General features: G+C 42.8%; 1 protein-coding gene across 1 annotated transcript; it reads left to right on the plus strand.

Annotated features, from left to right (window-relative positions):
- The first annotated feature begins 1,078 nt into the window (after nucleotides 1–1,078).
- Nucleotides 1,079–26,691, plus strand: LOC310860333 (uncharacterized protein). Its single transcript, XM_083767191.1, has 5 exons — nucleotides 1,079–1,162; nucleotides 13,625–14,019; nucleotides 17,589–18,242; nucleotides 23,795–24,020; nucleotides 25,837–26,691. The coding sequence occupies exons 2-5, from the start codon at nucleotides 13,659–13,661 to the stop codon at nucleotides 26,120–26,122; spliced, it is 1,527 nt and encodes a 508-aa protein (XP_083623317.1). The 5' UTR covers nucleotides 1,079–1,162; nucleotides 13,625–13,658; the 3' UTR covers nucleotides 26,123–26,691.
- Nucleotides 26,692–27,449: the final 758 nt, after the last annotated feature.

Raw genomic sequence — 27,449 nt, forward strand, 5'->3', positions numbered from 1 at the left:
CCCAGCTAAATGATAGTTTGGAACCAATTGGACCATTATGGGTCTGTAACTCTGAGAGTGTACATTTCTACACTCTCAGAGTTAAAATAACATTGATTTGACTATATAAATGGGGTCCCCAGAGATATAAATGCCATTAAATGGGGGTCCGTAGCCTAATGCATCTCAAACTGGGGGGTCCGACTCCTTGAAAGTAAACGGGTGGAGAATCACTGCTAGAGCCGTCAGAATCTTCTCTTATGGTGGGTCCCTGGGGGGGGGGGGGGGGGTCCCTGCATGGCATGTCCTTTAGAGAGGTTATGGAGGTCCCTGCATGGCATGTCCTTTCAAATGGAGGTCCCTGCATGGCATGTCCTTTCAAATGGGGGTCCCTGCATGGCATGTCCTTTCAAATGGAGGTCCCTGCATGGCATGTCCTTTCAAATGGGGGTCCCTGCATGGCATGTCCTTTCAAATGGGGGTCCCTGCATGGCATGTCCTTTCAAATAGGGGTCCGTGGGCTAATTCGTGTCAATTTGGGGGTCCTTGACATGAAAAGGTTTGGGAACCAGTGGAGTAGTTCACAATAAGAATAGGGGGACGGCCCTGGGACACGTGCTGATAGGAATAGTCTATAGTAGTACAGTATAGGCTGCCACTACAGTATAGCCTATAGAAAGGAACATGTCAGCACTCACTTTTTATCCATTTTAGGATTCTTTGTTTATTCTAGGTTTATCAGCCCGTAGGCCTTCCTCAGCGTGGTGCTGTTTAAAACTCAAATAAAGTGTACTGTGACTGTTATCATAAAAGAAAAGGAAAAACGGCAACTATTTACAAGCAACTTTACAGGGAAGAATAAAGCACAACGTCGCTTAATAAGCAGACATGGCAACGTGTGTGCGTGTGTGTTTGCGCGCGCGCGTGCGTGCGTGCGTGGATTGATTTGCTCCATATGGTGTAGTTTGACATGGTACCCCAGTCAGTGGTGTGTGTGTGTGTGTGTGTGTGTGTGTGTGTGTGTGTGTGGGCGGAGGCGTAGTATTTTGTCCGTGTTGAAATTTGATTCAGAAGTTGAGGATAGTGGAGGGAGACAAAAAGGGAACAGAGGGGGAGGGACAGCCTGAACAGCGACCCAACTGGACTAGTGTTTTAACTCCCTCTGCAACGGACAGGCTACGAAGTAAGTTGTAATTATTCCAATAAATATCTTTATCTTTTTCTAACTGAGAGGATATGGTGTATATATGTTCCATGCGGCTGTGTTTATTCTCTAAAGGTACTTTATCGCCATCCGCAGTCTGACAATAATTAACTGTTGATTTCTGACCTTTGAATGGCTACAGTCAGCGATATATCTGCAGCTTGCTTTGCATAAAACCATTTCCTTCCACAATTGGGATATTGTTATATTAAGAGTCCGTGCTGTGTTGTAGGCTATTTGGTCATTGAAATCATCTCAAACTCTGTTTCTCTAAACAAAGATAATTAAAGCTTGCTTTAAAAGCCACGGCAGAGCGGGGGTTTTCTTAACGCGCCGACCAGACAGAGCAGACGCATGTTGGACCGCGGCGCGACTGCCGAAAATAGCCGATCTACAAGCTCACCGCGCGCGCGTCTAGCGACGCGTCGTGGGCTTGTTGATCAGCGTATTTTCGTGTGCGCGAAACCGTCGGACTACGGAGCACAAATTCGTCATTTATTTTTGTTCTCCATCCACGCTGGATCAGCGCAGATTGGTCTCCGTTTTACTTTACCTAATGGTCTCTCTAATTGAAAGACTATACATGCTATGAAGTGGATGTTTTGTTTGGATCTGTGACGTGTGTGTTTGGTTTAGAGACTTCGGCGTGCATGTGGCTCCTCAGATCATCAGGCCCCTTCATGGCTGCACCAGAAAGGCTTGCTTTTTGCTGCAAATTCAATCCCCAGATGTTTAAGAGATCCAAGTCTGGCACATGGAGGAGTGGGAGGAGGGAGGGAGGGAGGGCCAGACTCTTTGAAATGCAAATAAAACTCAACGTGGTTAAAACTTAAAAGTATATATCCCTGTATTCCTGTTATTTTTGACTGATTTTTGGGGCGCTATATACGTTTAAGAACTCGGGTGTATAGTCTACATTTAAAACGTTTTAAGACGATCATTTAAAACGTTTCACTCATTTTAAGTTTGGGCAAAACATTAGCCTTGGATCAAGACTATTTGTAGGCCTATATATGTAGACCTATATATGTAGGCCTATATATGTAGACCTATATATGTAGGCCTATATATGTAGGCCTATATATGACTTACTTTCGTATATGCAAAATCGTATGTAAAATCGATCAAATAGCCACCCTAGATAGATGCATGGTCTTGATCCAAGGCAACCTTTGTGACATACTTTTCATGGATGTCTATATCTACCTGTTGGTTTACAAATACGCCTATATAGTTCATAATGTAATATAATCGTGAAATGTTCCTGTTGTCATGCATTTTTAAACAGTAATTATTTCCCCAATTGTTCGGAAACCTTTTTGGGAATCAAGATTCAAGATTTCCAGGCATAGGTCTACTTAATAATCTATTCTACATAGGTCTACTTAATAATCTATTCTACATAGGTCTACTTAATAATCTAGTCTACATAGGTCTACTTAATAATCTATTCTACATAGGTCTACTTAATAATCTATTCTACATAGGTCTACTTAATAATCTAGTCTACATAGGTCTACTTAATAATCTATTCTACATAGGTCTACTTAATAATCTATTCTACATAGGTCTACTTAATAATCTATTCTACATAGGTCTACTTAATAATCTAGTCTACATAGGTCTACTTAATAATCTATTCTACATAGGTCTACTTAATAATCTAGTCTACATAGGTCTACTTAATAATCTATTCTACATAGGTCTACTTAATAATCTATTCTACATAGGTCTACTTAATAATCTATTCTACATAGGTCTACTTAATAATCTATTCTACATAGGTCTACTTAATAATCTATTCTACATAGGTCTACTTAATAATCTATTCTACATAGGTCTACTTAATAATCTAGTCTACATAGGTCTACTTAATAATCTAGTCTACATAGGTCTACTTAATAATCTAGTCTACATAGGTCTACTTAATAATCTATTCTACATAGGTCTACTTAATAATCTATTCTACATAGGTCTACTTAATAATCTAGTCTACATAGGTCTACTTAATAATCTATTCTACATAGGTCTACTTAATAATCTAGTCTACATAGGTCTACTTAATAATCTATTCTACATAGGTCTACTTAATAATCTATTCTACATAGGTCTACTTAATAATCTATTCTACATAGGTCTACTTAATAATCTAGTCTACATAGGTCTACTTAATAATCTATTCTACATAGGTCTACTTAATAATCTAGTCTACATAGGTCTACTTAATAATCTAGTCTACATAGGTCTACTTAATAATCTATTCTACATAGGTCTACTTAATAATCTAGTCTACATAGGTCTACTTAATAATCTAGTCTACATAGGTCTACTTAATAATCTATTCTACATAGGTCTACTTAATAATCTATTCTACATAGGTCTACTTAATAATCTAGTCTACATAGGTCTACTTAATAATCTATTCTACATAGGTCTACTTAATAATCTAGTCTACATAGGTCTACTTAATAATCTAGTCTACATAGGTCTACTTAATAATCTATTCTACATAGGTCTACTTAATAATCTAGTCTACATAGGTCTACTTAATAATCTATTCTACATAGGTCTACTTAATAATCTATTCTACATAGGTCTACTTAATAATCTAGTCTACATAGGTCTACTTAATAATCTATTCTACATAGGTCTACTTAATAATCTAGTCTACATAGGTCTACTTAATAATCTAGTCTACATAGGTCTACTTAATAATCTAGTCTACATAGGTCTACTTAATAATCTAGTCTACATAGGTCTACTTAATAATCTATTCTACATAGGTCTACTTAATAATCTAGTCTACATAGGTCTACTTAATAATCTAGTCTACATAGGTCTACTTAATAATCTATTCTACATAGGTCTACTTAATAATCTAGTCTACATAGGTCTACTTAATAATCTAGTCTACATAGGTCTACTTAATAATCTAGTCTACATAGGTCTACTTAATAATCTATTCTACATAGGTCTACTTAATAATCTAGTCTACATAGGTCTACTTAATAATCTAGTCTACATAGGTCTACTTAATAATCTATTCTACATAGGTCTACTTAATAATATAGTCTACATAGGTCTACTTAATAATCTAGTCTACATAGGTCTACTTAATAATCTAGTCTACATAGGTCTACTTAATAATCTAGTCTACATAGGTCTACTTAATAATCTATTCTACATAGGTCTACTTAATAATCTATTCTACATAGGTCTACTTAATAATCTAGTCTACATAGGTCTACTTAATAATCTAGTCTACATAGGTCTACTTAATAATCTATTCTACATAGGTCTACTTAATAATCTAGTCTACATAGGTCTACTTAATAATCTATTCTACATAGGTCTACTTAATAATCTATTCTACATAGGTCTACTTAATAATCTATTCTACATAGGTCTACTTAATAATCTAGTCTACATAGGTCTACTTAATAATCTATTCTACATAGGTCTACTTAATAATCTATTCTACATAGGTCTACTTAATAATCTAGTCTACATAGGTCTACTTAATAATCTATTCTACATAGGTCTACTTAATAATCTAGTCTACATAGGTCTACTTAATAATCTAGTCTACATAGGTCTACTTAATAATCTATTCTACATAGGTCTACTTAATAATCTATTCTACATAGGTCTACTTAATAATCTATTCTACATAGTCTACATAGGTCTACTTAATAATCTATTCTACATAGGTCTACTTAATAATCTAGTCTACATAGGTCTACTTAATAATCTAGTCTACATAGGTCTACTTAATAATCTAGTCTACATAGGTCTACTTAATAATCTAGTCTACATAGGTCTACTTAATAATCTAGTCTACATAGGTCTACTTAATAATCTAGTCTACATAGGTCTACTTAATAATCTAGTCTACATAGGTCTACTTAATAATCTAGTCTACATAGGTCTACTTAATAATCTATTCTACATAGGTCTACTTAATAATCTAGTCTACATAGGTCTACTTAATAATCTAGTCTACATAGGTCTACTTAATAATCTAGTCTACATAGGTCTACTTAATAATCTAGTCTACATAGGTCTACTTAATAATCTATTCTACATAGGTCTACTTAATAATCTAGTCTACATAGGTCTACTTAATAATCTATTCTACATAGGTCTACTTAATAATCTAGTCTACATAGGTCTACTTAATAATCTAGTCTACATAGGTCTACTTAATAATCTAGTCTACATAGGTCTACTTAATAATCTATTCTACATAGGTCTACTTAATAATCTAGTCTACATAGGTCTACTTAATAATCTAGTCTACATAGGTCTACTTAATAATCTAGTCTACATAGGTCTACTTAATAATCTATTCTACATAGGTCTACTTAATAATCTATTCTACATAGGTCTACTTAATAATCTAGTCTACATAGGTCTACTTAATAATCTAGTCTACATAGGTCTACTTAATAATCTATTCTACATAGGTCTACTTAATAATCTAGTCTACATAGGTCTACTTAATAATCTATTCTACATAGGTCTACTTAATAATCTAGTCTACATAGGTCTACTTAATAATCTATTCTACATAGGTCTACTTAATAATCTAGTCTACATAGGTCTACTTAATAATCTATTCTACATAGGTCTACTTAATAATCTAGTCTACATAGGTCTACTTAATAATCTATTCTACATAGGTCTACTTAATAATCTAGTCTACATAGGTCTACTTAATAATCTATTCTACATAGGTCTACTTAATAATCTAGTCTACATAGGTCTACTTAATAATCTATTCTACATAGGTCTACTTAATAATCTATTCTACATAGGTCTACTTAATAATCTAGTCTACATAGGTCTACTTAATAATCTATTCTACATAGGTCTACTTAATAATCTATTCTACATAGGTCTACTTAATAATCTAGTCTACATAGGTCTACTTAATAATCTATTCTACATAGGTCTACTTAATAATCTATTCTACATAGGTCTACTTCCCATAATACAAGTTGGCTCCTCAACATTGCAGCTGAGCAATAAGAAATAGCAACAAGAAAGTAGTAAATAATAATAATAATAAAAATAGTCATAACAGTAAGAAAAGAAAAAAGTAGGCTACTAATAACAATATAATCTATCAAACATGTCCAACGGGTTTTAAAATATAATCCAACTCTGTTTAACATTACCACAGTCCACTTGCTGACTGTGTTAAATCCATTCTCGTGACCTATAACAAAGTGTTGCAGGTTTGGGCTGGATTGTAGAGATATTGAAACGTGAAAGCTCCATTATATATGGGCTCATTGAGTTTTGTGGTGTTTTACTTCATTGTACTGATTTCAAATTCTAGTTTTCTAAATCTAAGTCAGTGATGAATAAGGCTTATTGTGATGGGCACAGGAAATTATATTCTTTGCTATTCTCCCTCACGTGGTTCTCTTCTATAACTTTTAAGGTGCTGTAAGTGATTTATTTTTTATATGTGTGTTAAATAGCTATATATATTCTCCAGCTCTTCAGAAAATACATTTTCATGTGGTATACCAATTTCATCCAATCAGAACAGAAGAGATAGGATAGGATAAAAACGTAAATTTGGAAGCGATGAAACAAACATGACCAAACACAATACAATGGAACAGTAGCACAAAATATAGAGCTGTTACAGAACAAATACTATAGCAATGATTGCTTTCACAATTTAGAGCTTAACCCATTAGCGATTCTACAAATGCCTTCTAAATTGATATGCAGTATTGTTATGTGCCAGGGAGACCCCCAGAAGTGAATATTTGTGTCAAAATCCAAATTATTCAAAACACAATTTTCGGCTCTGTCTATTTAGGGGACAGAACTGCTGTCCCCTAATAATTAGGGGACAGAACTGCTGTCCCCTAATATTTAGGGGACAGAACTGCTGTCCCCTAATAATTAGGGGACAGAACTGCTGTCCCCTAATAATTAGGGGACAGAACTGCTGTCCCCTAATAATTAGGGGACAGAACTGCTGTCCCCTAATATTTAGGGGACAGAACTGCTGTCCCTGGCATGTCTAAACAATATTTCACTGTTATAAAGGTTGGACTTGTTACCGCTGCCAGAATACTGTTGCGTCATTGGAAGGTCCCTAGAACACCTGGGCTTAAAGAATGGAATGATCAAAATAACATGAATACATGTTGGGCAGGGTGAACGGGGAAAGCAAAATGAAAGAGACATTTATTTTTATTTTAACCGTTATGTTTCTTGGACTGGCTATTTGTAAGGTTTGTAATGTTGATGATGCTGCTTTGTACTGAACCTAGATCTTGTACGATTTTTGAAAAACAAAAACAAATTTGAATTATAAAAAAAAAAAAAACACACAATTTTCAAAAATTATGAGACGGATGCTTTCCCAGTTTTAACCCGTTCTGACCTGAGATCAGATTCATACGAGGTTTCCACTGGACACACACTGGTCTGATTAACCCATTCTGACCTGAGATCAGATTCTAAAAATGTCAGTCGTTCTTCGATAAAAAAAAAAATAGCAGACCTACAAGCTCGTGAGCCTCTATGAGCTTGTAGATCTGCTATTTTTCAATAGCTAAAGCATGACATGATGCCAACACCAAAATGGGTGCCCGCCCAGAATGGGTTAATGGGTTAACTTCATCTTCCAGCATGAGAGTTCCAGACTTCCCCTTCCCCGGGCCACATTAGTTCCAGACTTCCCCTTCCCCGGGCCACATAGTTCCATACTTCCCCTTCCCCGGGCCACATTAGTTCCAGACTTCCCCTTCCCCGGGCCACATAGTTCCAGACTTCCCCTTCCCCGGGCCACATTAGTTCCAGACTTCCCCTTCCCCGGGCCACATTAGTTCCAGACTTCCCCTTCCCCGGGCCACATTAGTTCCAGACTTCCCCTTCCCCGGGCCACATTAGTTCCAGACTTCCCCTTCCCCGGGCCACATAGTTCCAGACTTCCCCTTCCCCGGGCCACATAGTTCCAGACTTCCCCTTCCCCGGGCCACATAGTTCCAGACTTCCCCTTCCCCGGGCCACATAGTTCCAGACTTCCCCTTCCCCGGGCCACATTAGCCACTTCATCCTGGGGGATCCCGAGGCGTTCCAAGGCCAGCGTAGTGATATAATAATCCCCCCCATCTGGTCCTTATGGTCTGCCCCCGAGGACCTCCCTAAATCTGGTCCTTATGGTCTGCCCCCGAGGACCTCCATCTGGTCCTTATGGTCTGCCCCCGAGGACCCCCATCTGGTCCTTATGGTCTGCCCCCGAGGACCTCCCTAAATCTGGTCCTTATGGTCTGCCCCCGAGGACGTCCCTAAGGAGACGCCCAGGAAGCGCCCGGCCGTACCAGATGCTCAAACCACCACTCTGTATCCACACTCTTTCTGGCCTGTGTGTGTGTGTGCTCCAGTTCCTGTTGATTTATTTCATTGGATATCATTGGTCATCTGACCAGTTTCATTGGCTTTCATTGGATCAAATCGACAGGAACTGGAGCACACACAGGCACAGCCCAGGAAAAGTGTGGATAGCTGGCTCCTTTCCACGTAGAGGAGCAAGCGCTTCTTTCTCACCCTATATTCCCTAAAGGGAGATGCTAGCCACTCTCTTAACCCATTCTGACCTGAGATCAGATTCATACGAGGTTTTCCACTGGACACACACTGGTCTGATGAACCCATTCTGACCCGAGATCAGATTCTAAAAAATGTCAGTCGTTCTTAGATTTTTCAAAAATGGCAGACCTACAAGCTCGTATCACGCCACTCGGTGGCGCGATATGAGCTTGTAGATCTGCTATTTTTCAATAGATAAAGCATAACATGACGCTGACACCAAAATGGGTGCCCGTTCAGAATGGGTTAAAAACTAGCCCCCTATAGCGCATAAAACACCCAAAGCCAGGAGCTTAACCTTTTTAACAATAAAATATGGTAAATGGTGCATTTATATAGCGCCTTTATCCAAGGCGCTTTACAGAGATTGTGCATTACATTCACCCATTCACACACACATTCATACACAGATGGCAGCGGAAACCATGCAAGGCACCAACTAGCACATCAGGAGCAATTAGGGGGTTCAGTGTCTTGCCCAAGGACACTTCGACACCAACTCTGTGTCACTTATACAGCATCTTTCATATTTCAATTTCTCTACAAGGAACGATTCAATTCTATGCTGTGTTATGTATATTGTAAAGTAAAGACATACTTCCCTCATACTACTGGCCTGGTTATTTGGTCTTCACAGACATTGTAGAGGAAATCTTGAAAAAAACAAGAGGGTGAGCTATAGTCTATAGAGTGCCAATATTTCGGCGGTTACGCCTTCATCATTCCCCGATGAAGGCTTAGCCCGCCGAAACCTTGGATTCATTTGTGTCTTACCTGCTGTCCTAATAACATAAACCTTGGATTCATTTGTGTCTTACCTGCTGTCCTAATAACATAAACCTTGGATTCATTTGTGTCTTACCTGCTGTCCTAATAACATAAACCTTGGATTCATTTGTGTCTTACCTGCTGTCCTAATAACATAAACCTTGGATTCATTTGTGTCTTACCTGCTGTCCTAATAACATAAACCTTGGATTCATTTGTGTCTTACCTGCTGTCCTAATAACATAAACCTTGGATTCATTTGTGTCTTACCTGCTGTCCTAATAACATAAACCTTGGATTCATTTGTGTCTTACCTGCTGTCCTAATAACATAAACCTTGGATTCATTTGTGTCTTACCTGCTGTCCTAATAACATAAACCTTGGATTCATTTGTGTCTTACCTGCTGTCCTAATAACATAAACCTTGGATTCATTTGTGTCTTACCTGCTGTCCTAATAACATAAACCTTGGATTCATTTGTGTCTTACCTGCTGTCCTAATAACATAAACCTTGGATTCATTTGTGTCTTACCTGCTGTCCTAATAACATAAACCTTGGATTCATTTGTGTCTTACCTGCTGTCCTAATAACATAAACCTTGGATTCATTTGTGTCTTACCTGCTGTCCTAATAACATAAACCTTGGATTCATTTGTGTCTTACCTGCTGTCCTAATAACATAAACCTTGGATTCATTTGTGTCTTACCTGCTGTCCTAATAACATATGCATAATAACATATGCTGTCCTAATAACATATCGGCACTCTGGCTATTGGTGTGTGCGGCCAGCCGGCCACCCTCTTGTTTTTTCAAGATTTCCTCTACAGTTTTCTCCCATGTGCCGGCACCGCCACAAGGTCTTTGGTTAGGTGTGCGGTATAGCTTCTTTGTGCACAGTATACCTCACAGACATTGTACCATGTATCTTCTCCCCTCAGGTGTGCGGTATAGCTTCTTTGTACACAGTATACCTCACAGACATTGTACCATGTATCTTCTCCCCTCAGGTGTGCGGTATAGCTTCTTTGTACACAGTATACCTCACAGACATTGTACCATGTATCTTCTCCCCTCAGGTGTGTGGTATAGCTTCTTTGTACACAGTATACCTCACAGACATTGTACCATGTATCTTCTCCCCTCAGGTGTGCGGTATAGCTTCTTTGTACACAGTATACCTCACAGACATTGTACCATGTGTCTTCTCCCCTCAGGTGTGCGTAGAGCTTCTTTGTACACAGTATACCTCACAGAACATTGTACCATGTATCTTCTCCCCTCAGGTGTGCGGTATAGCTTCTTTGTACACAGTATACCTCACAGACATTGTACCATGTATCTTCTCCCCTCAGGTGTGCGGTATAGCTTCTTTGTGCACAGTATACCTCACAGACATTGTACCATGTATCTTCTCCCCTCAGGTGTGCGTATTATAGCTTCTTTGTGCACAGTATACCTCACAGACATTGTACCATGTATCTTCTCCCCTCAGGTGTGTGGTATAGCTTCTTTGTACACAGTATACCTCACAGACATTGTACCATGTATCTTCTCCCCTCAGGTGTGCGGTATAGCTTCTTTGTACACAGTATACCTCACAGACATTGTACCATGTATCTTCTCCCCTCAGGTGTGCGTAGAGCTTCTTTGTGCACAGTATACCTCACAGACATTGTACCATGTATCTTCTCCCCTCAGGTGTGCGGTATAGCTTCTTTGTACACAGTATACCTCACAGAACATTGTACCATGTATCTTCTCCCCTCAGGTATGCGGTATAGCTTCTTTGTACACAGTATACCTCACAGACATTGTACCATGTATCTTCTCCCCTCAGGTGTGCGGTATAGCTTCTTTGTACACAGTATACCTCACAGAACATTGTACCATGTATCTTCTCCCCTCAGGTGTGCGGTATAGCTTCTTTGTACACAGTATACCTCACAGAACATTGTACCATGTATCTTCTCCCCTCAGGTGTGCGGTATAGCTTCTTTGTACACAGTATACCTCACAGACATTGTACCATGTATCTTCTCCCCTCAGGTATGCGGTATAGCTTCTTTGTACACAGTATACCTCACAGACATTGTACCATGTATCTTCTCCCCTCAGGTGTGCGGTATAGCTTCTTTGTACACAGTATACCTCACAGACATTGTACCATGTATCTTCTCCCCTCAGGTGTGCGTATAGCTTCTTTGTGCACAGTATACCTCACAGACATTGTACCATGTATCTTCTCCCCTCAGGTGTGCGGTATAGCTTCTTTGTACACAGTATACCTCACAGAACATTGTACCATGTATCTTCTCCCCTCAGGTATGCGGTATAGCTTCTTTGTACACAGTATACCTCACAGAACATTGTACCATGTATCTTCTCCCCTCAGGTGTGCGGTATAGCTTCTTTGTACACAGTATACCTCACAGACATTGTACCATGTATCTTCTCCCCTCAGGTGTGCGGTATAGCTTCTTTGTACACAGTATACCTCACAGACATTGTACCATGTATCTTCTCCCCTCAGGTGTGCGGTATAGCTTCTTTGTACACAGTATACCTCACAGACATTGTACCATGTATCTTCTCCCCTCAGGTGTGCGGTATAGCTTCTTTGTACACAGTATACCTCACAGACATTGTACCATGTATCTTCTCCCCTCAGGTGTGCGGTATAGCTTCTTTGTACACAGTATACCTCACAGACATTGTACCATGTATCTTCTCCCCTCAGGTGTGCGGTATAGCTTCTTTGTACACAGTATACCTCACAGACATTGTACCATGTATCTTCTCCCCTCAGGTGTGCGGTATAGCTTCTTTGTACACAGTATACCTCACAGACATTGTACCATGTATCTTCTCCCCTCAGGTATGCGGTATAGCTTCTTTGTACACAGTATACCTCACAGACATTGTACCATGTATCTTCTCCCCTCAGGTGTGCGGTATAGCTTCTTTGTACACAGTATACCTCACAGACATTGTACCATGTATCTTCTCCCCTCAGGTGTGCGTATAGCTTCTTTGTGCACAGTATACCTCACAGACATTGTACCATGTATCTTCTCCCCTCAGGTGTGCGGTATAGCTTCTTTGTACACAGTATACCTCACAGAACATTGTACCATGTATCTTCTCCCCTCAGGTATGCGGTATAGCTTCTTTGTACACAGTATACCTCACAGAACATTGTACCATGTATCTTCTCCCCTCAGGTGTGCGGTATAGCTTCTTTGTACACAGTATACCTCACAGACATTGTACCATGTATCTTCTCCCCTCAGGTGTGCGGTATAGCTTCTTTGTACACAGTATACCTCACAGACATTGTACCATGTATCTTCTCCCCTCAGGTGTGCGGTATAGCTTCTTTGTACACAGTATACCTCACAGACATTGTACCATGTATCTTCTCCCCTCAGGTGTGCGGTATAGCTTCTTTGTACACAGTATACCTCACAGACATTGTACCATGTATCTTCTCCCCTCAGGTGTGCGGTATAGCTTCTTTGTACACAGTATACCTCACAGACATTGTACCATGTATCTTCTCCCCTCAGGTGTGCGGTATAGCTTCTTTGTACACAGTATACCTCACAGACATTGTACCATGTATCTTCTCCCCTCAGGTGTGCGGTATAGCTTCTTTGTACACAGTATACCTCACAGACATTGTACCATGTATCTTCTCCCCTCAGGTGTGTGGTATAGCTTCTTTGTACACAGTATACCTCACAGACATTGTACCATGTATCTTCTCCCCTCAGGTGTGCGGTATAGCTTCTTTGTACACAGTATACCTCACAGACATTGTACCATGTATCTTCTCCCCTCAGGTGTGCGGTATAGCTTCTTTGTACACAGTATACCTCACAGACATTGTACCATGTATCTTCTCCCCTCAGGTGTGCGGTAGAGCTTCTTTGTACACAGTATACCTCACAGACATTGTACCATGTATCTTCTCCCCTCAGGTGTGCGGTAGAGCTTCTTTGTACACAGTATACCTCACAGACATTGTACCATGTATCTTCTCCCCTCAGGTGTGTACGTGCGCGCGCGTGTGTGGGCGTGACCATGAGCTCCGCGGGACACGCTAGCCCTCCTCCTCCTCCTCCGCAGGACGGGAAGGAGATGGACAGCGTCAAGGAGTCCATCAGCGACATCATCAACCAGCTGCAGGACATCGACCCGGCGCGCCTGTCCTTCTCGCCCTTCCTGGACCTGGACACGCAGATCTCCCTGGCGCCGGTGTCCGACAGCCCCGAGTCCTCCGTGGAGGAGCTGCGCTCGCCCTCCTCCCCGCCGTCGCACTCCCCCGCCACGGGCGGCTCCCAGCATTCCCTGGACGCCCACGCCGCCCCGGCGCCGCCGGTGGAGCTCCACCACCACCACCATCACGCAGCAGCAGCAGCAGGGACGACCAACCTGCACAGGAGTGAGTTAAAACCCATTTTGGGTTATAGGGGACCCCCTTTTGGTGTTTTAAACGTTGTGGTGGGATTTAGCTATTGGAAAATAGCAGATCTACAAGCTCATAGCGCGCCACGCACTACGAGCTTGTAGGTCTGCTATTTGTTTTTGGAAAAGTCGTGAAAATGTGCCTCGAATTTGGAATATATTCTTTCAGAGGACCTCCCCAGGGCCTCCCCAGAGGACCTCCCCAGGGCCTCCCCAGGGCCTCCCCAGAGGACCTCCCCAGGGCTTCTGGGGAGGTCCCTGGAACAACATATTTTCAGATGGGGGTCTCAGAGGCCGATTACAGATCATTTTTTGGGGGTCCTTGACATGAAATATTGAGTGATATATAGGCCTTTTTTCAGGCCTAAATGAGTTAACAGGAGGACAGCCGCTGTTGTTTACGTCGTTGCAGGGCCCGCCCCGATGCCGGATGTTTGGGTCCGATGCCGATCCCCAGTTCTAACTGATGTTTTGACTGATATTTTTGTTGGCCTGACCACAAAAATTTAAAAAAAAATGCCGCAAAAGTGCTGCATTCTTACGATTTTTCAAAAATAGCAGACCTACAAGCTCGTAGCGCGCCACTTGGTGGCACGCTATGAGCTTGTAGATCTGCTATTTTTCAATAGCTAAATTATAACATAATGTTTAAAACACCAAAAGGGGTTCCCGCCCAAAATGGGTTAACTAAATCAATTCTAATATATCTGAATTTTTTTTGATTTGATTAAAGTTTTACAAAAGTAGAAAATTACAAAAAAAAACAGCTCTACTCACAATCCATCACATTTATGAAAATCTTTGAAAAAGTCAAATGACGATATATCGTTCAAACCGATATATAATATATCGTACCGGCTCCACATTGTTGTTCCAACGTTTAATTACCTTTACAGTGAATACGGTTCAAGTTGATTAATTTAGTGCTTCAGTGCTTTTAGCAAAAACAGCGTAGACCCAAAGATCACATGACAATAACATAAATACACTCCAAATCTGGACATGAATATACAGTAACATGACTGCACATATAAGTTAGAGTTGAGAAGAAGCAGCTGGAACGATCTAAAATGTACAGTAAATATACAGTAACATGACTGCACACATAAGTTAGAGTTGAGAAGAAGCAGCTGGAACGATCTAAAATGTACAGTAAATATACAGTAACATGACTGCACACATAAGTTAGAGTTGAGAAGAAGCAGCTGGAACGATCTAAAATGTACAGTAAATATACAGTAACATGACTGCACACATAAGTTAGAGTTGAGAAGAAGCAGCTGGAACGATCTAAAACGCTAGAGAGTAGAAATGGCTTTCAAACGGTTCTTCTTAACCACATGAAACCTAGCATTAGCAGAATGACCAGCTGCATGTTTAGAATACCAGACCACTCTCATCCATTATGCAGGAGGAGAAGTCAGTTCATCAAACAGAGCAGGGAGTGAATGAGGGAGGGATGGAGGGAGGGAGGGAGGGAGGGTGGGAGGGAGGGATGGAGGGAGGGAGGGAGGGAGGGAGGGAGGGAGGGAGTGAGTGAGTGAGTGAGTGAGTGAGTGAGTGAGTGAGTGAGTGAGTGAGTGAGTGAGTGAGTGAGTGAGTGAGGTAGTGAGGTAGTGAGTGAGTGAGTGAGTGAGTGAGTGAGTGAGTGAGTGAGTGAGTGAGTGAGGGAGTGAAGAAATACTGCGATGTAGAAACACTCAGGGCTCCATTTTCGTCACCGCTAAACCCCTTATCCCTAAACCCTAAAACCCTTATCCCTAAACCCTAAAACCCTTATCCCTAAACCCTAAACCCCTTATCCATAAACTTCTTTGCCTTTTTCTTTTTACTATTTTGCAAAACATTTTTGAATAGTTAAAATGGCCAGTCTACAAGCTCATATCAATGTAGATTGGCTGGTTGAACTATTCAAAAATGTTTTCAAAATAGTAAAAAAGAGTTTAGGGATAAGGGGTTTAGCGGTGACGAAAATGGAGCCCTCAGTGTTCAAGTGAAAGTCTGGTATTCAAAATGTACTTCTTGAGTAAAATTATACCAAAAGTAAAAGTACTGTAATGTCCCCATTTCACTTTTATGTATGAAAATTGAAAATCTTTGAAAATAGCCAGTAAGTATGGTAATTATAATCAAAATCTGCAAAGTAACTAACTAATGTTTCAAAGATAATTGTAGTGGAGTAACAGTACAATATTTTCATCTAAGATGGGGTAGAAGTATTTAAAATAGTAAATACTGAACAAAGTAAGTATTACTTAAGTACAGGAGGCCTACTTGAGTAAATGTATTGAGTTACTTTCCACCACCGTGTATGAGTCAGCCAGTCCTCAGACGGTGCAGCCTGTGGAAATTATCCTTCCATCTCTAATTCAAAACGTCCCAAAAACCCTCCTGGAAAACACAGAGAGACGTGGAAATCAGAGGGTGTTTGTAGTGACTTTAACCACACCAACCCAAAGTCCTGTCTCTAATCTGCAGGCGAACATTCAGCAAAAATAACAGATCTAGAAGCCAGAAGTTTGAAGATGGTCTACTTGGTGTGCAGAGAAGGGAAAAGGAGGGGGGCCTAGTTAGTATAGACCCCTGGGGGACTCCGGTCAATGAAGGGTTTATGTGTGGTTAAATGGCCTAATAGTTCCATGAACAGATGAGAGAACGTAGGAATGCAGGAAGGTGGATGCTTTGAATAAGTGCAACCGTTCGATTAATAATCAATTCCTATTTTGGGCATATCATTATAGGCGAAGAACCTTTTTTTAAACTAGTGAAATTAGCCTAATCTACAAGCTCACAATGTATCACCGTGCAACATGTTGGAGAGTTAGTGGATTGGTAACTGTCCCTCTTGTTGCATGATAATGTTGTGTTGTTGTGTTGTTGTTGTTGTTGTTGTTGTGTTGTGTTGTGTTGTGTTGTGTTGTTGTGTTGATAATGTTGTGCGACAAAGTCGGATTTAGTGGTCGCTTCGTCATGAGAAACAATATAAATTAAAAAGCACGCTTCTCGATTACTAAAATAATGAGCCGGGCCCTCCACAGCAGTATATAATTGTTCTGGTTGTGTGTGCTTTGCAGGCTGTGAGCCGGGCCCTCCACAGCAGTATATAATGGTTCTGGTTGTGTGTGCTGTGCAGGCTGTGAGCCGGGCCCTCCACAGCAGTATATAATTGTTCTGGTTGTGTGTGCTTTGCAGGCTGTGAGCCGGGCCCTCCACAGCAGTATATAATGGTTCTGGTTGTGTGTGCTTTGCAGGCTGTGAGCCGGGCCCTCCACAGCAGTATATAATGGTTCTGGTTGTGTGTGCTTTGCAGGCTGTGAGCCGGGCCCTCCACAGCAGTATATAATGGTTCTGGTTGTGTGTGCTTTGCAGGCTGTGAGCCGGGCCCTCCACAGCAGTATATAATGGTTCTGGTTGTGTGTGCTTTGCAGGCTGTGAGCCGGGCCCTCCACAGCAGTATATAATGGTTCTGGTTGTGTGTGCTGTGCAGGCTGTGAGCCGGGCCCTCCACAGCAGTATATAATGGTTCTGGTTGTGTGTGCTTTGCAGGCTGTGAGCCGGGCCCTCCACAGCAGAACCAGCCCAGCGTCAGCCCCGCCCCCACAGAGGAGCCGGGATCCGACGGGGGGGGGGAGGAGGGCGACCGGGGAGCGCCGGGCGCCGGAACTCCTCCCGCCGCGATCCCGTCCGGCTTGGACGGCGCGGCGGAAAACCGCATCGGCAGCAGCAGCAGCCGCACTCCGGACCGCAGCCTCACCCCTCGCCCCCCGGCCCCCGACATTCCCGTCATTCCCAACGGCATGGACGCCACGGCCAGATGGAGCCCCAAGTCCAAGTCCACCGACGAGGGCCGCCCGCTGATAGCCGGCGGCGTGGAGCTGACGGCGTGGGGCCCGGGGGGCGTCACGCACCACGAGGGGGCGGGGGGGACTTGTTGTGAAGAGGACGCCACGGTGGAGGCCGCGGAGAGCCAGCGGCCGCCGCCACGCCGCTGCTGTCGTCGGTGTTGCGGCGGTGGCGGCGGCGGCGGCGGGCGCGTTCCGGCCCTGTGCTCCGGCCTGGCCTCGCTCCTCTGCTCGGCGGGGATCCTCTATGCACTCTATTACCACGTTCCCCTCCGGCCGCCGCACTGCCCCGACCTGGCCAGCCGCCTGCTCTTCGCCCTGTGCTGCTGCGTGGTGGCGGCGCTGCCCGTCCTGATGGGTAAGATCAACTCTTATTAACCCATTCTGACCTGAGATCAGATTCATACGAGGTTTTCCACTGGACACACACACACTGGTCTGATAAACCCATTCTGACCTGAGATCAGATTCATACGAGGTTTTCCACTGGACACACACGTGGTCTGATGAACCCATTCTGACCTGAGATCAGATTCATACGAGGTTTTCCACTGGACACACACACTGGTCTGATTAACCCATTCTGACCTGAAATCAGATTCTAAAAAAATGTCAGTCGTGAATCGATTTTTCAAAAATAGCAGACCTACAAGCTCGTAGCGCGCCACTCGGTGGCGCGCTACGAGCTTGTAGGTCTGCTATTTTTCAATAGCTAAAGCATAGCATGATGCCAACACCAAAATGGGTTCCCGTTCAGAATGGGTTAAACACAGGGCAAGAGAGTTAACATTCCCACGGTGGTTTGGGAAATGTCATTCAAACGTCATTCCTAAAGGAAGATGCGTCTCGTCCCGGACGCTTGGACACTGAAGCCCCCGATTTGTAGCTTACATCGGTGATGCTCGCCAGAAAATAGCAGATCTACAAGCTATACGCATCGCACTGCAATGGGCAACCCATATACAGATCGACGACGATGTCTTACTAAAGAAATCTAATCACGTACAAATAACTAAAGGTCGGATTCGACAAAGAAATCATCCGAACAAAGCCTTAGACACAACACGTTATTATTATTATTATTATTATTATACACAACACGTTATTATTATTATTATTATTATTATTATTATTATTATTATACACAACACGTTATTATTATTATTATTATTATTATTATTATTATACACAACACGTTATGAGCTTGGAGATCGGCTGTGTGCGCTGCCTTATGCACAACACGTTATGAGCTTGGAGATCGGCTGTGTGCGCTGCCTTATGCACAACACGTTATGAGCTTGGAGATCGGCTGTGTGCGCTGCCTTATGCACAACACGTTATGAGCTTGGAGATCGGCTGTGTGCGCTGCACCAGATGCAGCCACGTATGAATCAATCATTATTGAGGAGATTATCTCAATGGAATAATAAGTAACCAATGAATTGGTCACGTAGAGTAGTTTAGAGTAGTTGTACTAAATTAAAGTAGTTGTACTAAAAGTTGACTCGATCCAAAGGTATAATGTGGAGCTTAACAGTTTGACTGCGGAAAACGATTAACCCGCATTTTAATCAACCCCCCCTTCACTGCCGAGATTGTTGTATTACCTTTAGAGCATACGCTGAATTATTTGGGCTTTTAATCCGCGAAAATCCAGCAAAAAAAGCTCCCGTGGTTTGTTATGATCCGAGTGTATCATCCACCATCTTGGTGCACCCGGAAGACGCACACAAGACTGGTCTCAATGAGGCGTTGCACCCCATGCATTTCCATTGGCCTCAATTTCCCAGAAGCCCTAGCAGCCCACAGCATGTGACGATTTCCGTTTTTTTTATCACAACAGATGCGCCTACTCTCTTTCTCCGCGGCGAAGAAGAATTTTCTTTTTTTTGTTTACATTACGGCGGATTAAACACATAAAACTAAATTGCGTATGTCCGATATGGCAGCGACATTAACCTGGAGTAATCCATTCAAAGCACGGAAACTGTTAATGCAAGGATGCTATAACTTAACTATATACTGTAACAAAACTAGCATGTTCTGTATAATCAGAGTTTCAGACTTTCAGTATTATGAATATTTAGATTATATATAAATCCGTTTTCCGTTTTCTTTACGTAGAAGGTCCGTATACTGTGTACCTCACTTCCTCCATTCCTTCCCTTCATATTAAAAACCCGGGATAAAGATTAACAGGAGATTTCAGGTTTGTCTAGCCTCCATGTCGTGGAATGTTTGAATGTCTCGTCTCCACTTTAATTGCGTATACTCTCAAGACCTCAAGACAGCACGGAGAGAGAGTTGCACCGGCCCGGCCCGGCCCGGCCCGGCCCGGCCCGGCCCTTCTCCAGACGACCATCATGTCCTTCCTTTGATCTGGAGCTTTAAATGGAAACTACAATGAGACGGAGGCTGGCGCTGTCGCGTCGCTGGGTTATGTCCTCATTGAGTATTTTAATCATCTTCCCGACTAACCATAAGGATAGGGTAACCATAAGGATAACTAACCTGTAACCATAAGGATAGGGACTAACCTGTAACCATAAGGATAGGGGTTACTAACCTGTAACCATAAGGATAGGGTAAACCATAAGGATAGGGCGAGGAGAGTCACAAAACATCAAAAGCAAAGCCTACGGCACGGGCATGTTTAAGAACCATGCCTGGAAAGTCAGTGGTGTGTAAAGTATCTAAGTACATTTACTCAATTACTGTACTTAAGCGCCTTTATTTTCTTTTGCGGTCCCAACACTGACTTTGTGTGTGTGTCAGTGTGTGTGTCCGTGCATGACCTATGAACCCCTAGTGAGTAGTAAGGAGGGGTCTTTACAATCTTCCTGCATAAGTCAACAACTGTTGCCTTACGCACGCACCGCTCAGTTCACACCGGTGTGATTTCTTTTATTTTTTATTTTTTTTAAGATATTTTTTTGCGGCTTACGCCTTTTATTGATTTTTTAAGGGACAGACAGTAGGCTGACAGGAAACGGGAGAGAGATGGGGGGAAGACATGCAGTAAAGGCCGTGTCGGGTCCGGGAGTCGAACCCGCGGCACACTGCGACTGGATTACCAGTCCGGTGCCCAGACCGTTACGCTACGGCCTGGGCCGGTGTGATTTCTTTTTACTACAGTTTTTTTCCATTTTTCTACTCCACTACATCTCAGAGGCAAATTTTTTACTTTTGCTCACTTGTACTCATTGCAACACATTGTGAGCATGGTGAGCTTGTAGATCTGCTATTTTCAAAGGATGTAAAAGTGTGAAACGGGACGTTCTGTGTAACGAGTCATTTTACTTTTGGTACTTCAAGTATATTTACCTTTGCACTTTTACCCAAGTCAATTTTGAGAACCGGACTGTTACTCCTTTACTGTGAGTGTTTCTATATTGCAGTATTAATAATATTGACACTTGTACTTTTTCCACCAGCTGTGCAAACTCAACAATGGCAGGGCATAGCAGCCCCAGTTACCAAAATGCACTCCGCTCCCCAAGCCCTCTCACTAACCCTTCAAGAAGGAAGAAACTCATTGCATTGTATTTGCCCTGGTTCTTATGGATTCCCCAGTCAGAAGCTGGTTCTTATGGATTCCCCAGTCAGAAGCTGTTCTTATGGATTCCCCAGTCAGAAGCTGGTTCTTATGGATTCCCCAGTCAGAAGCTGGTTCTTATGGATTCCCCAGTCAGAAGCTGGTTCTTATGGATTCCCCAGTCAGAAGCTGGTTCTTATGGGTTCCCCAGTCAGAAGCTGTTCTTATGGATTCCCCAGTCAGAAGCTGGTTCTTATGGATTCCCCAGTCAGAAAGTTCTGGTTCTTATGGATTCCCCAGTCAGAAGCTGCTCCCCAGCAGAAACCCGAAAACAAACCGGCAAAGCAGAAACAGCACTGATCAGCTGCAGATCCACAAAACAAAAACTATATACCATAAGAATAATTACCCTATAAACTATATACCATAAGAATAATTACCCATCCCATTCCTCTATAAACTATATACCATAAGAATAATTACCCATCCCATTCCTCTATAAACTATATACCATAAGAATAATTACCCATCCCATTCCTCTATAAACTATACACCATAAGAATAATTACCCATCCCATTCCTCTATACTATACTATATAAACTATATACCATAAGAATAATTACCCATCCCATTCCTCTACTAAAACTATATACCATAAGAATAATTACCCATCCCATTCCTCTATACTATACTATATAAACTATATACCATAAGAATAATTACCCATCCCATTCCTCTATACTATACTATATAAACTATATACCATAAGCATAATTACCCATCCCATTCCTCTCAAGTCTTTTAATAAAAAGCCAAATAGAATGTACTTTTTTATGTTAAACTATTATTATTTTAGAAATTTGTGTGCAGAGGTGTTTCATCCTCTCTTTTTCTTTTTATTCATAGTCATTATTAGTCACTCTAAATATTCACTATACCACGTGAGTATGAATAAAAAAAACACACTTAAACATTTCATCTGAAGGTGTAGCTACATTAGACAAACAAATAAAACCCGGCAACATGCATCAGCAGGCTATATTTGTGCTATTATCACCGGCAGTTTTTATGCAAATTGGGACATTAACAAACGAAGTATGCCGTCAGACAGGATCAAGTATAGCTGGGACTCTGAAAGTTGGAGCTGTTTGTGGAAACGCTACGTCGTTTCAAGACGCTAACGTGATTTATTGCCCCCTCTTCTTCCCGTCCGTTTGTCCTCCCAGTCCATGCTGGCGCGGCGCAGTGTGCCAGTTCTTGCACTAGCTTCCCTGGATCCGGTGGAACGTAATCTCTGCCAATCACATTTGAACCACATTCCTGGGTGGTTTAACCCATTCTGATCGGGCACCCATTTTGGTGTCGGCATCATGTTATGCTTTATCTATTGAAAAATAGCAGATCTACAAGCTCATATCGCGCCACCGAGTGGCGCGCTATGAGCTTGTAGGTCTGCTATTTTTGAAAAATCAAAGAGCGACTGACATTTCTAGAATCCGATCTCGGGTCAGAATGGGTTCATCAGACCAGTGGGTGTCCAGTGGATACCTCGTATGAATCTGATCTCAGGTCAGAATGGGTTAAAATGTTGACTTTCTAAAGATGTGTCTCGGTCTGCAGTCTGCACACCCGGACGCTGATTTATACTCTGTCTTGCGACTGTGTTGCTCACCAGGAATAGCAAATATGCGTGTGTGTGTGTGTGTGTGTGTGTGTGTGTGTGTGTGTGTGCGTGTGTGCGTGTGTGTGTGTGTGTGTGTGTGTGTGTGTGTGTGTGTGTGTGTGTGTGTGTGTGTGCGTGTGTGTGCGTGTGTGTGTGTGTGTGCGTGCGTGCGTGCGTGTGTGTGTGTGTGTGTGTGTGTGTGTGTGTGTGTGTGTGTGTGTGTGTGCGTGTGTGTGTGTGTGTGTGCGTGCGTGTGTGTGTGTGTGTGTGTGTGTGTGTGTGTGTGTGTGTGTGCGTGTGTGTGTGTGTGTGTGTGTGTGTGTGTGTGTGTGCGTGTGTGTGTGTGTGTGTGTGTGTGGGCCCCCAAATAATTATCAGGCAAAAGACCGGTTATTCTTTGCAACCTTGAAAAATGTGATACCACCAGTAAATAATAACTTAACGCATACTATGTTGCTGTTGGTTCCAAATATCTAAGCTGCAGAACACAATCGATCAAATTATCATTAAGATAAACATGCTCTGAAAATGCACGCGTGATGCGGCCCACCTTATCTGACCACTTAACGCGGCGGTCGATGGGTGGACCGCACTTTCTAGATGTTCAGGTGACCCCGCCCCCCCCCCACGATCCATGAAAAGGTTGAGATTTGAGAACCACTGACTTATATTGCTTCCCTCTCTTCTTCCTCCTCTCCCCCCATATTTCAGCGATGCTGGCGGGCACCGTGTGCCAGTTCTGCAGCACTTCTCTGGATCCGGTGGTGGAGCCGCTCCCGAGGCGGTGGGCCCTCCACCGGCTGTTTGTCACCGCGTCCCTGGAGCTGTTCGTCCTGTACGTGCTCAACCTGGTGGTCCTGGCCGCGCTGCTGCCCGACGACCAGGCGGACAAGCTGAGGCTGGTCCCCGTGCTGGCCGCCATGTTCGTCCTGGGGAGGTGAGTCCAGGGACGGATTATAACCCATTCTGACCTGAGATCAGATTCATACGAGGTTTTCCACTGGACACACACGTGGTCTGATGAACCCATTCTGACCTGAGATCAGATTCTAAAAAAATGTCAGTCGTGAATCGATTTTTCAAAAATAGCAGACCTACAAGCTTGTAGCGCGCCACTCGGTGGCGCGCTATGAGCTTGTAGATCTTCTGTTTTTCAATAGCTAAAGCATAACATGTTGCTAACACCAAAATGGGTTCCCGTTCAGAATGGGTTAACCCCCCACGAGGGCCCACTGGGTCCGGTAATATTTGCAGGGCCCCCATAGCGACATTTTCGTGTTTTTCTGTGTTTTTAACCTAAATTTAACAAAATCAACAGCCAATGGAGGGTCCCAGGAGCCCTTTTCGGGGGAGTCAAACCTAGTACCTCACGGTCCAATTTCCCCGAAGGGCCCCTGAAAGCCAAGGGCCCCTGGGCCACGGCCCCACTGGCCCAATGGCTAGTTTGTCCCTGAAGGTGAGATACAACGCGACGAGGCCGGGGGAGAGAGAGTGCCGCTGTGCGCTTGTCATAGCAAACATCCTATGCTGCGTTATACAAACTATGTGTATGTGGTGGGTGGGTACAAGGCCGCACAACCAAGTGTAAGAATTTATGCAACAGCTTCCATAGTAACGCATAAGACTAAAACACAGGAGATAACAAGGGAGATCACTTACTAGCTCCTTGGCTTGTAATTTATCTGTACTTTATGGGCATTAACAGCACACTAGGGGACATGTCTGTGACCAATCAGACTGCTTGGTTGAAACTACCCATAAAACAGTGCCCAAATCTACCAGTAGATCACAAAGGACCACATGGCATGCCCCTGAAAATGTATAATTTAAATTAAAAGATATATATTTTTGGCATCTGCCCCTTGAATTAACTCATCCAGGGCCACAGATGGATACCAGTTTTGGCCCTCGTTGCCACCGAAGTCCATTATAAATAAAAGAAGAAAATTGTAATAAAATTGTGCATGTAGTGTGAATATCATCACCTGAACACCAGATTAGAGCAATTTTCGAAATCTGGATAAAGTAAAAAAAAAAGAAAGGAAAAAAACATTTTCTTTTTGAAAAAAGGTGACTTTTTTAAGGTGACTTGATTGATTGACATCAAAAAGTACCTGTCAGCTAAAAAATGCAAGTGTTGCGCACAAACGTCAGTAGCATTATAAAGTTATATACAAAAAACTCTACCAATTCCATTCCCCCCCCCCCTCTATTTCTCATTCCAAGTAAGTTTTGTCTAATAAGTGACGACAGCGCTGCTATTCCAAAGCCCCCTATGGTACTTTTCTTTACAGTGCTGCTATTCCAAAGCCCCCTATGGTACATTTCTTTACAGTGCTGCTATTCCAAAGCCCCCTATGGTACTTTTCTTTACAGTGCTGCTATTCCAAAGCCCCCTATGGTACTTTTCTTTACAGTGCTGCTATTCCAAAGCCCCCTATGGTACATTTCTTTTAAACTATGTCCAGCACTGGTATACCGTAATATTGTTTTCGGTGGGTAGATCTTGTTGAACTGGTCATTTTGAAAGTAGCTCTCTCAAGTAAAAATCACACCTGTGTGAACTGCACGGTGCAACTCCCATCCCCGGTTGCACCACTCAACAACAAAACAAAGTGTAGGGGGTTCCAAATGGCCCCTTACAAGGTCTCTAAGGGTCCATTTGGTTTCATTTGTACAGAGTTTTTGGGGGTCCTTGAAATAAATACAAATAAAACAAAATCTAACGTTTGGTCTTATTTCTTTATGTTCAGGTTTGTGTACTGGTTCAGCCTCCACACGTGCAGCTCTTGGCGCGGGCTGGGCTCGGGCCTGACGCTGTTCCCCCTCCTGGCCGCGGTGGCGCTCAACCTGTACTGCATGTACTGCGCCGCCTTCCGACTGCCGCCGTTCGGCAGCGGCACACAGGACATCCTCTACAACCAGCAGGCCGCCACGCCCTCCGCCTGGCCCGTGGTGCAGGCCACGATGTCACAGAGGAGCCCCGCTGGTAAATGGGACACGGTCCTGCTACCCACGGACACCCTGGACCCTCAGTGAAAAGGGGAGATAGATAGATAGAGAGAGAGAGAGAGAGAGAGAGAGAGAGAGAGAGAGAGAGAGAGAGAGAGAGTGCTGCCTTTCAGTTCTTTCAATTGAGGGACAGATCTTTCCAGAAATAGCACCATTCCTGTGGTCTGAAAGCTCAGCGTATAGCATTAGCTACACAGGGCTGCCGCTACGCTCCCAGAAGCCTGTGACGGCTTAAGTTGTATTTTTGCTCTTCATAATATACAGGACTGTTTCTTTTTTTTTATTATGTGGATTTGTGCTTATTATCTGAAATGCAACTCCCACTAGTTTGCGGAGGAAGCCTTTGAACATGCGTTCTCGTCTCAAAACGTTTGTCCTTTTAAGCTATTCCAGTGCCTATATTTAAAGTTTTGAACTCTCACGTACTTAAAAGCTCTGCTAAGTATATATGTGGATACACTTTGGTTTGATCTAAGAAAAAAGAAGGAAAAAAAAAACTAGTAAGCAACATTGCGTCCAGGAAATCTTTATTTGGAATGTTCAAAAGTTTGTAAATGATGAAGGAATAAAACATTAAATAAAATTCTTAAATTGTTCCATCTTTTTCAGTCCTTTCTCTGTTCCTGGTATACAGTCTTTTTCTGTGTTCTGTTAGAAGGCCTCAGCATGGTTCTGGAGTGGCAGAGCAGTAGTAATTGAGACGGGACTATGGAGTCAGAATTCAAATCTAAAGCAGAGTTGTAGACTTTAAATTTGGAGTCAAGCAAGATTCAATTTTGTTTTAAATGTATTTTCTGTGGTCTCTAATTTTGAGTTCTTTGATGTTTGATGATTTTTTAATGGAAAGCACTTTGGTCAACTTCTATCTAACTATAAATGCGCCAGTTCTCCAGAACCACCACAAAAGGCTCTGGTCAGGCTCTGCCAGTGGGCCTAATGAGGCCAACTCCTTTCACCTGGTCAGGCTCTGCCAGTGGGCCTAATGAGGCCAACTCCTTTCACCTGGTCAGGCTCTGCCAGTGGGCCTAATGAGGCCAACTCCTTTCACCTGGGTCAGGCTCTGCCAGTGGGCCTAATGAGGCCAACTCCTTTCACCTTGTCAGGCTCTGCCAGTGGGCCTAATGAGGCCAACTCCTTTCACCTGGGTCAGGCTCTGCCAGTGGGCCTAATGAGGCCAACTCCTTTCACCTGGGTCAGGCTCTGCCAGTGGGCCTAATGAGGCCAACTCCTTTCACCTGGGTCAGGCTCTGCCAGTGGGCCTAATGAGGCCAACTCCTTTCACCTGGGTCAGGCTCTGCCAGTGGGCCTAATGAGGCCAACTCCTTTCACCTGGTCAGGCTCTGCCAGTGGGCCT

This window comes from Protomyctophum parallelum (genome assembly GCF_964188405.1).
Source record: "Protomyctophum parallelum genome assembly, chromosome: 6".
Classification (NCBI taxonomy): domain Eukaryota; kingdom Metazoa; phylum Chordata; class Actinopteri; order Myctophiformes; family Myctophidae; genus Protomyctophum; species Protomyctophum parallelum.